Source organism: Ostrinia furnacalis, unplaced genomic scaffold (assembly GCF_004193835.3).
Source record: "Ostrinia furnacalis isolate ACB-3 unplaced genomic scaffold, ASM419383v2 OfSCF0912, whole genome shotgun sequence".
NCBI lineage: Eukaryota > Metazoa > Arthropoda > Insecta > Lepidoptera > Crambidae > Ostrinia > Ostrinia furnacalis.
This window is the reverse complement of record NW_021131151.1, coordinates 368618-383170: the sequence shown is the minus strand read 5'-3', so window position 1 is coordinate 383170 and position 14553 is coordinate 368618. Positions and strand designations below refer to the sequence as shown.

General features: G+C 39.9%; 3 protein-coding genes across 4 annotated transcripts in view; 2 read left to right on the top strand and 1 right to left on the bottom strand.

Moving 5' to 3' along the window:
• Nucleotides 1–2549, top strand: part of LOC114350486 (protein Aster-B-like) — a 39238-nt gene extending 36689 nt beyond the window's left edge. Inside the window, exons 14-16 of the mRNA XM_028301312.1 lie at nucleotides 1118–1213; nucleotides 1858–1954; nucleotides 2314–2549. Of these exons, the coding sequence (XP_028157113.1) occupies nucleotides 1118–1213; nucleotides 1858–1954; nucleotides 2314–2549 (429 nt within the window). The remainder of the gene's footprint in view (nucleotides 1–1117; nucleotides 1214–1857; nucleotides 1955–2313) is intronic.
• Nucleotides 2550–4265: 1716 nt separating this feature from the next.
• Trc8 (TRC8 ring finger protein) lies at nucleotides 4266–6165 on the top strand. Its single transcript, XM_028301306.1, has one exon. The coding sequence runs from the start codon at nucleotides 4278–4280 to the stop codon at nucleotides 6042–6044; it is 1767 nt and encodes a 588-aa protein (XP_028157107.1). The 5' UTR covers nucleotides 4266–4277; the 3' UTR covers nucleotides 6045–6165.
• Nucleotides 6166–6784: 619 nt separating this feature from the next.
• The window catches only part of FipoQ (F-box/LRR-repeat protein FipoQ), a 30156-nt gene continuing 22387 nt past the window's right edge, over nucleotides 6785–14553 (bottom strand). For both annotated transcript variants that reach the window (XM_028301344.1, XM_028301343.1), the window contains exons 7-11: nucleotides 12189–12390; nucleotides 11383–11550; nucleotides 10887–10941; nucleotides 10225–10373; nucleotides 6785–7294 (exon numbers count right to left, since the gene is read on the bottom strand). In XM_028301344.1, coding sequence (XP_028157145.1) covers nucleotides 7159–7294; nucleotides 10225–10373; nucleotides 10887–10941; nucleotides 11383–11550; nucleotides 12189–12390 — 710 coding nt within the window. In that variant the 3' untranslated portion in view covers nucleotides 6785–7158. The remainder of the gene's footprint in view (nucleotides 7295–10224; nucleotides 10374–10886; nucleotides 10942–11382; nucleotides 11551–12188; nucleotides 12391–14553) is intronic.

Below are 14553 nucleotides of genomic sequence, written 5' to 3'. Positions count from 1 at the left end.
AGGCCCGACACAAGCGTCTCTAATTCACCAGAGACAAATTGGTATTTTCAATCGCCATTTTTGGTCCCATCTCATCAATCAAAAGCGCCCTCTGGAGAAAGCAAATACGTTAGCCATCAGCCTATAATATTTTTGTTTCAAAATCACATCTATTACAAGTACAGGGTGGCCCAGAAATTCACTTGTGAAAATTTCAGGAAACGAAAACTGTACATTTTTGTAGAACTTTAATTATTGCAATTTAAAGGAAATTTCATGCAATTTATTTTTAAATTTACTATCTTTTTTTAATTTGATCGTACATGTTTCTCTTGACATTTACAACATTCGGTCAACATGTATAAACATTTTGGAAAACTTTCGTTAGAGTTACCTCGAAATGGATTCAGGATGGATGAATGCTGCAGAGTTTTTGAATTATTTGAGTATACACTGCTCATAACGTAACCCTACAAAAAGAAGTCTGCTGGAATGAGATAAGGGCTTCTTAATGGCAATGAGATTTCACACCTGCTTAATTGGTTTGTTGCATCGAAAGGATGATTAATTTTTGAGAGCGCTATACTGGCATGCTGAAAAGCTTCTTGATTTCAAAGTGTCAAGATTCGCAAGGCTACAGGAGCACTTGGTTTCATCAAGATGGGACTACGTGTCACACTTCAAATGAGAGCATTTGGATGGCAAGAGACATGTTCCCACAAAAAATAATTTCAGGCAGGGGTGACATCTCTTGGCCACCAGGAAGTCCTGATCTCACTCCAGAAAACTCCTTTTTGTGGTGTTACCTTAAGAATAGAGTATACTTTTATAATCTTACAACCATGCATCAACTGAAGCTGAACATTCGGCAAAAAATGGAAAATAAGTTCCGAGGTAACTCTAACGAACGCATTTCTAGATTTTGATGCATGTTGATCGAATGTTGTAAGCGTCAAGGAAATCTCCTGGACGATGTAATTTAATAAAGGTAAATTTAAAAACAAATTCCATTCCATTTTCTTTGAACTGTAATGAATAAAGTTCTACAAAATTACACAGATTTTTTTTCTTTGAATTTTCAAAAGTGAATTTCTTTCTGGGCCACCCTGTACATTTATCAACTATTGCGATCACACAGGTCATGAACAAGTGCTCGAAGCCGGGCGTGATGTACTCCATCGACTCCACCAGCGAGAACGCCGGCATCCCCTACGCAGACTACTTTAGCGTTAAGGTAAACATACAATTACTTCACTTATTATTTATTAACTAACCCGGAGACTTGACCTTCACTGGTTGGGTTTTTATTGGCGGTAGATCCTGTCTACCTGAGTTGCAACGATGGAACTATCCTGGGAACTTCGTACAGCCTATGTTCATCAGAGATGATGTAAGATTCTAATGGTCAAAGAATTTTAAAATCGGTCCAGTAGTTTCTGATATACAGACATTTAATATACAAACAATCAAATCTTTCCTGTAATATTTATTAGTGTAGATTATGTACAATATACAGGGTTTTCCTGTAAGTATGAATCATATAAAATTGTATTGTGATGATTGTTGTATGAAAAGTTTATTTTTAATGATTTGAACTTACAGGGCAGATATGTACCATCCTAGACCTCATCTCATTTAACACCAGGCGCGATTGTGGTCAAATACCTACCTTGTTATGCATTAAAAAAAACTTCCTCTTTTGAGGAAAATGGTTGCACATGAGCCGTAGAATCATAACTTATGTATGATCCACACTTACTTGTGGGTGGATGTATTTGTGTTGTAAAATATCTTCTGCAACCTGCCGACTGAATGTCCATAAGGTCCGTATTTTAGAGAAAACACTAATGTTGATTTTGAACCGCTTTTTACCCTCAGGTTCACTATTGCATGCAGCGGGTGGCGGAGCACGTGACCAGCCTGGCCATCACCGGCTACATCCACTACAAGAAGACCATGTGGCCCATGATCAAAGGTAACTAACTCGAAGTTACTCGTGGATATAGGAGATCGTTCATTTTGACCTGAACGCAGAACGCATCCTGTTACGAACGGCCTCTTTTGATAGCGTTTATGGTTTATATTTTTCTATATGTCACTTGTCATCTGTCTCTCTCTTCTATCCCTGTGATCCTGTATCTTCCTTTTATCCTTCTATTATATCGCTTTCCCTTCCTTGAGCCTGGGTATCATTTATCCCTCTTCTATCCCGATTCTTAACATTTTTGGTCCTTCTTCCGGCAAATTTTTTTCCCTTAATTTTTTTGCTTACCAGCCATTCACTCGGGCTCAAAGAAAAGCGCAAGATATTAAATCGGGTATGGCCGAGGCTAGGCAGCCCATACGGGGCTCCCCTCACGCTGCCGCACCCGACCCCGCACCAGTCGCGACCGCCCCCGCGGCGGCCGCAGACGCGGCATCTGTTACAGGATCGTCATCTTGTTCATCGGCCACCGTTCGGGCACGCACCCTCGCAGTGCAAGCTAAGTTTGCTCGCAGAGCTGCCGACGCAGCGCGAGCGCGCGCGGAAGAGGAACGCGTGCGTGCCGCAGAAGAAAGAGCGCGGTTAGCAGCTGCCGAAGCCGTGGCGAGTGAGCTTGAGCTGCAAGCGGAACTCGCTCATATAAAAGCTAGCTTCAGCCGATCTCGCTCCAGTCGTCACAGCAGCCGCAACCTTACGGAGTGGTTGGAGGATACGGCGCCTTCAAATCAGGCACCGTCTACCAGCAGGTTTGCCTCTCCGAGCGCGCCTATCTCTGCGTGCCCAGGTAAATCTGCCCTTGTTAACGTGCCTATTTCAGGACAACCTGGAGCTGCCACCGGGGATGGGCTGAAATGATGATGATGATGATGATAAAATGTTGCTTTATTAAAATTCCTACGCTAAAAATTATCCATTTGTATTTAATGCCACTATGCAGTCCTAGTTTAACTATTACGAGAAAAACTCATTTTTGCAGTTTTCATACTAGTTGCTATTCAAGTAGCCATAAGATAAAAATAATACAGAATACATAGGCTTGTGATACCTTTTTAGAATCTCAATTAACCAAGGAAGTTTTTAAAGTAATGGGCACGATGGTCTTCCTACATTTTTTTTACACGACGGCTGATCAAAAGTGCAAGACAATGAATTAATTTTTCCTTCTTCTCTGCAATTTCTTAAAATTTTCATACTTTTAAACTAGTTTGTTGAACTTTAATCTTTTCTTTTGATAGCCCAACTATCCCTTTTGATAAGGAAAAAAACTAGATTGAAAAGTATCCTCATTTGTAGAAATGGCATGAGAAAAAGTAATCGCAGGTGGCAATTTTCTAAAAATGCACAAAAACTAAAAAATCTTGAAAACGGTGATATTTTTACGGGGGTCGAAATTGGACGTTAGGGAGACCATGGCGAGGCCTATCGATGGTTACAGGGTTATCCATTGTTTTTGGGACACCCTGTATATAAATAAAATAAATAAATTGTGTAGAATGCCTTAGATTTTTCTAGACACCAACTATTTGTTATTTTGATACATTCTTGTAAAATGTAGAGCTCGGCTGCCCGTAAATTGATTATCCCTAATCTAAGCCACAAAAATATTGGTTTTAGAACAAACGAGTTATTAATTATTATTATACTTACTCCGATGACGTTCGCTAGTAAAATACGGCTAGTTTATGTTCAGTTCCGAGATTATAAATAAAACTGGTTCATATGGCAATACAAACCTGATCCGATCCGTTTTAAAACCTTAATATGCTTCCTGATACTTCCAGAATTGAAATATTTATTTGTTTTTAACAATTGTCTTGTTTAATACACTTTTACTGGTTATAAAGCGGTATTAATGTAAAAGTAATAAGTAATTAATTAACACCTTGAAATGGATTTAATTAAATGAGCGCTCGAGCGCCCAATAAACACATTTTGTTAAAGCGCCGATTTGTCAGACTTCCACATCGTCAAGTCGTAATATTAATAAAATATTTATTAAAGTATGATCCTAAAAATTAAAACTACTTTGTAGGATTCTGAACTCGGCGATAATATGGGCAGCTTAAAATGTTGCCTATTTTACAATAGTTTAAATAACTAAGGGCTGATTTTTCAATCGTCAGATATCTTTTAACTGAAGAATAAACTTGTCATTTTGACCCTATTTTCCATACTGAAACTGTCAAAGTGCCAAACTTATTCTTCAGTTAAAAGTTATCCGACGATTGAAAAATTAGCCCTTAATGTTTTTGTTTGTTTGTTCTTTCTACGAAACAAAATAATAACTGTTGCTTTTCTCTTCTTTCCAGGATGCATGTCGGCACTATGCATATTCGTGCTCTACACGAAGCATCTCATCATAGTGTACCTCTACCTCATGTCCGTGGGCTTAGTCTTCGTCTCGTACTGGACCAATGTATCCGCCATCAAGCAGATCCTGGCGCTCAACGCCACGGCAGCCGAGGCCGCCGCACCCACCACCAGCATCCTAGAAGACATCCTCAACCTCAACATGAGAAACCTCATAGATCTTGAAGGACCCGGCGTACTAGTCATACAAAACTTCGCTATACAATTCGTCCTAGCCATCATATTCCGAAACGTACACTTAGGACCACGACACGCAACCATACAAAAACTCCTACCCATGAGCTTCATGGCGCCCTCCTTCCTAGCGATGCTCCCGGTACCCCCGCAACTGCTGCACCATTCGCCGGTATTCTCGACTCTACTCCCGCTCTTCCTTGTCAAGTATGTTCTCTGGTCGTCCGCCTACAATGTGATACAAGTGATCTATGCCGGCTACCAACATGGACGCCTCTTCGTCAGCAACTACGGCCTGTCAGCGCTAGTTGAAACAGAGTGGATGCGACTGAACATACCTTGCGTTCTGAGAGTATTCTGGGTGATGAGAGTCGCAGAACACGCGATATTGCTCCTTATGGACAACTACGAAGATGACGCTGAAGAAGGCCTCAAAGTGTCCACTCTACTCGCAGTGCAATCCCTCGCGTCAATGGCCAAGTCGCTCCTAGTAACTGGGTGTGAAACCATCACAGCTGTTCTAGGCATGACTTCAGTAATCTCCTTCTTCTGTCACTACATCGGCAACTTTTTCCAATGGATCCTACTGACAGATGAAGAGGAAGACAAGAGTATAGGCGCGGTCTCCGCGATCCTGTTCTACATACTCGCTTTGCAGACCGGTTTGACCTCGCTCAACCCTGAAAAGAGATTCGTCCGACTGTGCAGAAACTTCTGTTTATTATTCACGGCTTTGTTGCACTTCTTACACAATATCGTAAACCCTATGCTGATGTCGCTCAGTGCGTCACACAACCCGAGTACACACAGGCACGTGAGAGCGCTAGGTGTGTGCGCGTTTCTCATAATCTTCCCGATCTCCTTACTGGTGTACTTATGGTCTCAACATACGATATCGACCTGGCTGCTAGCCGTGAGCGCTTTCAGCATAGAAGTCATAGTCAAAGTGATAGTAAGTCTCATGATCTACTCGTTATTCCTGGTGGACGCATACAGAAGCACGTTTTGGGAGCAACTGGATGACTACGTGTATTACATCCGCGCGTTCGGAAATACGATAGAGTTTTGTTTTGGGATATTCTTGTTCTTCAACGGAGCGTGGATTCTGTTGTTCGAATCTGGCGGAGCGATTCGCGCTGTGATGATGTGCATTCACGCGTATTTCAACATCTGGTGTGAGGCAAGAGCGGGTTGGTCGGTGTTTATGAAACGTCGCACCGCTGTAAACAAGATCAACTCACTCAGAGAAGCTTCCGTAGACCAACTGGACAGATTAGATGACGTATGCGCAATCTGTTACCAAGAGATGCACTCCGCGAAGATCACCAGGTGTAACCACTTCTTCCACGGCGTGTGTCTGCGGAAATGGTTGTACGTCCAGGACCGCTGCCCGCTGTGCCACGACATACTGTACAAGATAGACAACGACGTGAATAAAGACAACAATTCCGAGGCGGGTAACGAGGAGAACAGCAACAACCAAAACCTTCTTCTAGAAGAAGAACCAGATTTACTGCTAGGAGAGGGCGTCAGATGACTCTTGGAGTTTGACGACGACGACTACTTTCTTTTAGTTTAATTCTGTGTCAAGTCTAGAAATCGGCGATGTGAGTGGTATTAATTTGTATAGTAAGTTATTGTTCTTTTATATGATTGTATACTTATATAAATCAGATATACCTGTGATTCGAGTGGTTATGTTGTGTGAGTGCGCCGCGAGCGAAGGACGCTGACTGTTCCCACTAAATGTTTTGCGTTTATTAAACTTAAATAACAAAAATTGCGAGTGATTCTATTATAGCAAACAAAATACAAATATACGATATGTTTGGAATTTGTCATATATTTAGATGAAACAAAGCTATTTGTAAATAGTTAAGGTATTTAGAAATAGCTTTTAATATTCGATTGTAACTTAAAAGAAAATATAAAAATAGTAACTTTTCTCATAATAAACTGTAAATAAACTATTATTTTAGTAGCAACTGGTTCATTTTAATTGTTTCCATGGCATCAACTCACTTTTTGTTTAAAAGAAAACTACAATATAAAATGTATAACCATTTATTGTCTCGTAAAATGTAACATATTATTATTGTTTAGAAATTCTCACAAAAAATACACAATCTTCATCTCTTCAGTTGGAAAACAAGGCGATCGGGGAAAAACATCTTTACAAACTTTCCGTAACTCTTAATAACTATTTAGTATATCTTCTTCATCAAAAATGTTGTTACCTCGAAAACTCAACATTTTATAATTTTTAAAACATGTTACACATTTCCATACGAAGTAACTGGTTCAGGCAGTTTTACATAAAATTGTTTGGTAAAATGACTAGTTTCAAATAAGGCAGTAAGTTCATAATAAATATAATATCTAAATAAAATAGTATTTAAGTAGGTAATAAATTAAGTATAGTGCTTAAACGTCTACACCGTTCAAGATCCGCGAATCTAGACACAATAGATAATCAATTGTTATGACATTAATTAATGCCGTCTGGGACTCAATCGGTTAATCAAAGTAAGTTGTTAAAATGTAAGCAATAGATCAGAGGTGGCATCATTGCAGCTTTTATTCTTAGTGGTCTGTTCTCTTAGACCCTTGGTGAAAAGATAAACGTCGTCAAACAAGTTGTTCCACGGAGTTTAATTAAATATAAGCTCCTTATAGTTAGAGAGGAGATAGTAGTTGGACACGCGGCAGTTGGTGGAAGTCCGCACTACAGTGGTTCGGTCGGCACGCTCGAAGTTCGCTTTGACAATCTCGTAGTAGCGCCCGTCGCTGGAATAAAAATATTATGAAAGAGCGCACGTAAAATTTGGTCATTCTATTCTTATGATAGTCAGCCAAAATCTAATTATCATTTCAAGCGCAGAACGTCCTCTGCTGAACATACGGCTCCTCCAATGAGGACCATGCTGGCCGGTTACGGGACTATTGAATAGTACGAGAGGTGGGAATAGTCACTATTCCCACCTCTCGTTCCCACCACTGCAACTCCTGTGTAGCCAGGATCTACAGCTTAACCGCCACAAAAACCCAACCAATGAAGGTCAAGGTTGTCCCGGGGGAAAGTTAAACTGTCATTGGACCCGCAACGAAATTAATCAGAAGAACATAGGAGGAGTTCGAAATTAAGGTTCGACTTCCCTCCATTGCAAAGCGGATGACAGGTGACAAAAAAAAGGTTTAAAACCTTTAAGAAAAGATTATGCACCACGGACAATAAATAAAAATTAAGGGGGCCTATCTTATGAGCAATTAGCAACTACCTGCCAATAGTATTTTTCACAAAAAGCACGGATATTTTTCCTTGTCGCGACAAGACCGGTGTAATAAATTGCGGAAACTGATGTATGTTGTATTGAATTAAGCATTATATCACGTTCATGTTTCCAAAGATCACACACCCACAAGATATGATGGGCAGACTGCTCATGACTGAGATGACTGTAGGGGTGTCCACTTTGAAAAAACATCGATGTTTTTTTCGATTCGATATTTTAAAACTGTACATCGATTTCTTTCGATGTATTGGAAGAAAACATCGATGTTTTGTATAAATCGAGTACTTTTTTAAGATTTTTTATAATCCACTAATTTAAGCATTGTATTATTAAAAAACAGTAAAAGCCATACATGAGAAAAATCTTCATTATACAGTGTGAGTCACGTTAAAGTGCACATATAAAAATAGGTGAAACTAGACCTATTTTTATCGACAAAAAAGAGGTCAAAAATTTTTGAGATTTCTTTTTTAATTTTTTTAGAATTTTTTTTCTTCCAATTACTTCTCGTAAAGAAAACGTAATAACTTTTAAACTAAGAAGTATATCCTTATCAAATGAAAATAGTAATAATGCTAAATAATAAGCGATACAAATAAAATAAAAAAATACATAAAATATCTAGAAAATGCCAACAAATAATAAAAAATATACTTTTTGAAAAAAATCTGCTTTAAAATTCGTGTTTTTTGGGTTATTTGATCTCCAAATAATGCCCCCATAACAGGTGGTTTTTATTACTTTGTATTATTTTTTATCGTATTACCTTTGTAAAACCAAAAATCGCATGTCTCTATCCCTATCACAATGTTTGCAATGATCGTTTGAACTAAGCCTCTCCGGGCGGGCCATTCAACGCTTCGTTAACAACGAAACTGAAACTCGCTCTAGATTTGTAATTTTGATAAAGACGAGTTACATTTCAAATAAAAACAAAAGATTTCGAAGTAAAATAAGCATTTTAGTTAAAATTAAAATTGTCTCCACCTGTAGTGGAGAATAATGTGGTGGCAAACGATCATAGCAAATGTTGTGATAGGGATAGAGACATGCAATTTTTGGTTTTACAAAAGTAATACGATAGAGAATAATACAAAGTAATAAAAAATACCTGTTATAGGGGCATTTTTTGGAGAAATTTATCAAATAACCAAAAAAACACGAATTTAAAAGCAGATTTTTATCAAAAAGTATATTTTTTTATTATTTGTTGGAATTTTCTGGGTATTTTATGTTTTTTTTTAGTATCGCCTGTTATTTAGCATTATTACTGTTTTTATTTTATCAGGATATACCTCTTACTTTAAAAGTTATTACGTTTTCTTTACGAGAAGTAATTGTAAGAATAAAAATTCTTCAAAAAATTTAAAAAAATCTCAAAATTTTTTTGACCTTTTTTTGTCGATAAAAATAAGTCTAGTTTCACATATTTTCATATGTACACTTTAACGTGACTCACACTGTATATTAAAGTAAGAACAAAAAAAAACATCCGCATTTATTTTTATAAGTTTGTTATATCCTAAGTATTTCCAGTGTTCTTTTGGAAGACTTTGCAAAAACAACAGTTTATTTAAACGTTTGCCTTTCAGCCTATTTCTTTGTTGATTGACACAAAAAAACTCGCCAACCGACACGCGTGACACGACATTGACATAACAGTTTTTTTTTATTGTCACTAGAGACACTATTCACTGCACTCGTACGCAGTGTTGCCAACATTTTTAAAATACAAGTTGGGTGGTCCGTATAAGTAAAATTTTAGTGGTCAGACTTGAGTTTTATGAAATTTTAATTAATTGGTTATCATCGATTCGATGTTTTAACACTGAAAACTTAAAAACATCGATACATCGAGTATTTCAATAGCTTTTCAAAACATCGGATCCATTCGATGTATCGCATTGTAAACATCGATGTTTTCGATACATCGATGTATATCGAATATCCCTAGATGACTGACATCATCAGTGGAACACTCGCAAAAAGGAGACGGAACTAGTTTGAATTCGTGAAGTTTATGTCTAAAGTTGCCATGCCCCGTGAGGAATGCTGGCCGGTTGAAAACGGACTTCATACAACTTGTGCGTGGCGAAAAAGTTACATGAGGCATATAAATAGGAAACCGTTGACACCCGTTGGATAATGACGAGCCTCTCTAAACAAGATGGCCTACACCCCCACGCTGACCAGACGGGTTGGAGAAGGCAAAAATAATGCGAACATCAGCATATTTTGTGCTTTAGTCGCTTTACGACATCCACGGGGAAGTGATAGTGTCTACGGGGTTACTCCCAAAAACGTTACCGAAGTGTATCCCTCTCATGCAAAGCGAGATTCCAGCATGAGCGACGGCGACAGATAGTCCAGGAACTACATAAAATAACGTTTCGGAGTAGCCCTGCTGCGTAAAAGCGTACTGACCTGAGGACAAGGCATTTCAGCTTGAGGCACTTGACGCGCAAAATATCGATTGCCTTCTGGCTCTTATCGCTGAAGCGCAGGTTCTCAGGGTCCCAACGTAGTTCCAGCCGCTCCAGGTTGGGGCAGCTGTTCGCGATGCCGTCCATCAGCTGGAAACACCACACCATTGCTTATAACGGGACTGTTCCCACTTCTCGTTCCTACCGCTGCAATTCCTGATCTACAGCTTGACCGCCAATAAAGACCCAACCAGTGAAGGTCAAGTATGTACCGGAGAAAACTAAACTATCATTGGACACAACGAAATTAATCAGAAGAACAAGGAGTTTGATGTTATAACGATCATCATTTTTAATTTAATTTATTTAGTCTGCATTGTAAGGTGATTAGGTGACCCTCTCTAATTTAATAGGAAAAATTAAAATATAGCCTTCACTCCCCAGGCCTGATGTTCCCATATTTCTCCCTTAAGTAATCGCCTCTTACGATATCTCCTAAAAGTTATTCCACTCTCCCCCATTCAGTTCATAGCATTGAATGGAGATTGGTTGAAAACAAGTTCACGATTCTCTTTGTTGCTCGTTTGGGGCGAGTCAATGGGGGATAAGTATTCAGCGAGACATATTGGGAAAAATAAGAGCACGAGTAAGTTAGCAACTTACCTGATCAACATGGATATTCACACCTAGGCGCTCCTGTGTGCCCATGATGAGGATTCTGCAATTCAAAAAGGAACTTGTAGTTAGTCTAAGAATGAATGGTAAAAGTTTATATAATTTTCACTAGACAATAACTTCTTGCTATAGGTACTATAATATCCGAATGTTCTAGGCTGCGCCTTAAAATGTTTACTGAGTTATATCACACAGAGGTGTCAAAATCACTAGATACGAGTATGTAGGTAAAGGATATCGAAAACAATGTCAATTAACATTTGTTTTCCGAATAAAATAAAATAGGATCTTAACTCCCGTTTGTATAAACGATGCCTGCTTAAGTGAAGCAGCAAATCTAACGCACAGCGTTGAATAGAGCTCTGTGATTGGTTCGTGTATCACACTGTGCGTCTACGCACACTGTGGGACCTCATAGTAATGTTTGTGAATACGGGCGGTAAGTCAAGTAAGTGATTGCACTGTAATCAGTCTAATATCTAACTTGGTGTTGGTGAGCAGCTGCATAACGCTTTGCCAGAGCTGGTCGGTGATATGCGGCATCCCACTCAGCACCAGCCCCCACAGCTGGCTGCCGTGTCTTGAGAGGAAGCGGTGGAGAGCTTCGTCCGTCAGGCTGTCGGAGGAGTCCACGTCCAGGGCTACGAGGTTCCTGCAACGGAATTTAAGTTTACAAATCTAGGGTTACCAGGTTCCTGAAATGGAATTGAAGTTCACACCTCTAGGGCTATCAAGTTCCTGCAATTAGTTCAAGTTCACGCATGGCTACCAAATTCTGCAATAAGATTTAGGTTGGCAAGCACTGAACAGTGAACTTGCTAACAGTGTTTTTTTTTTTGGAAACAGATGATCGTTTTTTTCTGTTCCACATCCAGGGCTAAGGATTCGTGCAATGGTATATCCGGGGAGATTCGGTATTCATTCATTCATTACAATATTCTTGCAGAGTACGACAAGTTTGCTCACAATAAACAAAAGCACCTACTTATTTAAAAGCATTCGCAAAAGAACGTAAGTACCGTTGGGTCGTTTTCGTGCCTCTGGGTCTGGGCATGTTATTAGATTGGTATCTTAAAGTTCATTCGTACTAACATCTTTCATCTTCTCGAATTGGTAACCCAAAAATCCTGGAGAGCACCAGACTATACCCAACATATTAGTTAATTATGGTGTTACGCCACCACTGTAACTAGGTAGACCTACTCAAAAAACTGACCACTTTTCCTGTAACCAATCTGAACAATTTTACCGGATTTATGGGAGCTTTGAAAAAACGTGGTTTGAACTCACCTCGCAGTGCCAGCTTCCAGCCAGGCCTTCAGCACGGAATCATTGAATCCGTTAATCTGTCCCGCGCTCAGGAAGCGTAGATTCGGGATCCTAGTGAGCATGTCGACGAGACACTCGGTGGACAGGTCTGTAGCGGTGATGTCCAGCTCCTGGATGGAGGACTTCTCCCACTCCACTTGCATCACGTATTCGGATTGGAGGCCTGGATTTGGAGATGTTTGGATTGGGCATCATTTGTTTTACTCGTGTAGGTATGTGCGATGTTGAAAGACCTTATTATCATCCAATTAGAAAATGGGACGTTCATTTATATCTTAGATCCTTTCTCAAACTTCAATGAATCAGGGCATAAATAACATAAATATCGTGCCAAACTTAAAGAGAAGATAGACTTTTAGATGACCATCTAAGGTAAACGGCTACTAGTTCGTGATAGTACGTAAGTTCGTAAGTTTTTTTTCTAGCTCAAATAATAAGCAAATGGAATATTATTTATAAAAATTCTTCATTACTACAAAAACTCTATTATTTAAGCTATCTAAAAAACCAAGTACCAACATTGTGGCGCCAAAAATGAGAGCAATATGAAGCTTCAAACTCTCAGAGAGCCAAAAACAGCCGAGCGGCTTCCAAAGGTTGCTCTCACCGTAAGGTTAGCGCTCCAACTTCTTAAGCTTATAAAAAGGCGAAAGAACGTCCATTTAAATAAAACTTGCAATAGTGGTTTCATGTGTTCCTTGACAATTGATTTGGCTTAGAAAAAAGTTATATAGGTTTTGTCTTGTTAAAAGATACTCGGTACTTTTAAGGTGAGCGGTATGTTTCGTACCGAAATATATTTATTAGTTTCTTAATTTTAGTTTAAGATAAAACAACACAAACTGGAAGGAATTTGCTCTTTTTCTTAATTGCATTTTTTAATCACAAACTGGCAACATTCTTTCCAATCCTATGGAGCTAGGCTCGCGATTGCGATTGCGACGCCCCCCAGTGACGCAAGAGTTTTGAGTTCGGAAGGACGCCCGTGCGCAACAGCGGTGTGTTCTTTAATTCGGCAACCACATAAGCGTTTGTCAATTTCCAAAATCAAGTGAATCTAATGAGTGCGGGATCCAGCCCCTATGGAACTATGGTCTTTTTCATCAATATGTGCTAATACTTCACAAGCAAACTGCATTTCGGAGATACGCCGGGCCCGGCTGAGCACGCGGCTGGCACTGTGGAAAAGAGGTTTGTTCGCCGTTTGTTTGAAAATTTAGTATAGCTAACAACTTTACTTATACCTTGAGATTTCAAAAATGTGTGTGTGTGAGAAGAACCATTTAGGTACAGCTTGTTGTTTATTCATTCATATTAGCTACTATAGTCTGGTCCGTGAGCACGTAGAATTTTGTCCAATGACCCCAAGCTACCCACCCTTATTGCTCGCGCGTAATTATTTTGCTATCGCGCTCGCACACTCACTGCGGGCGCCCGTCGCACAGTCGCGACAGCAATATAATTACAATTACGCGCGAGCGATAAGGATGGGTAGCTAGGGGTCATTAGACAAAATTCTACGTGCTCACGGACCGGGCTTTAACAGAGTAAATACAAATGAGTAGGTCAATTTCATATAAACGCACGGGCGCGGTTTGTATGTGAGCGCGCCATCACGTATGCGGCGCGCACGCACACTTTGACAAAATTTAGCGGGGATTACCGGGGAGCCAGTCGTGGTTGCGCCGAATTTTGTCAGTGTGTGCGTGCGCGCCGCATACGTGTTGGCGCCTCACATACAAACCGCGCTCGGTGCGTTTCTATGAAGATGACCTACTCATTTGTATTTACTCTGCTACTAAGTTCTGGCAAAACAATGAGATATGATATTAACTTAGGTTCTGTAGGTGGTTCGAAAATATTGAACCTACCTGCATGTTATTCAACAGCACAGTCCAGTCACAGCGTTTGAACATGGCGGCCGCGCCGTCGAGCCGCGCCGCGCCCAGCCCAAAGCATACCACCACGAAGTATGCCATCACGTCTTTGAACAGCACTAGCTGGAAGTGGTAGAGAGAAGACAGTGTGATCATGTTTTTGAACAGCACTACGAGACTATTCACACCTCGGCTCTCGCCGCTGCAACTCCTGTGTAGCCAGGATCTACAGTTTGAGTTGAGCGCTAATAAGAACCCAACCAGTGAAGGTCAAGATTATTCCGGGGGAAAACCGTCATTGGACCCGCGACGAAATTGAACAGCATTAGCTGGAAGTGGTAGAATAGAAGCTCGTGTGTTTTCAGTGCTTACTTAGGTACCTATTGTGTTTAATGTTTTGAATGCGCGTGCGCTGAGATATAAGTAGCTAGTTTTTGGGTTCTTCTATT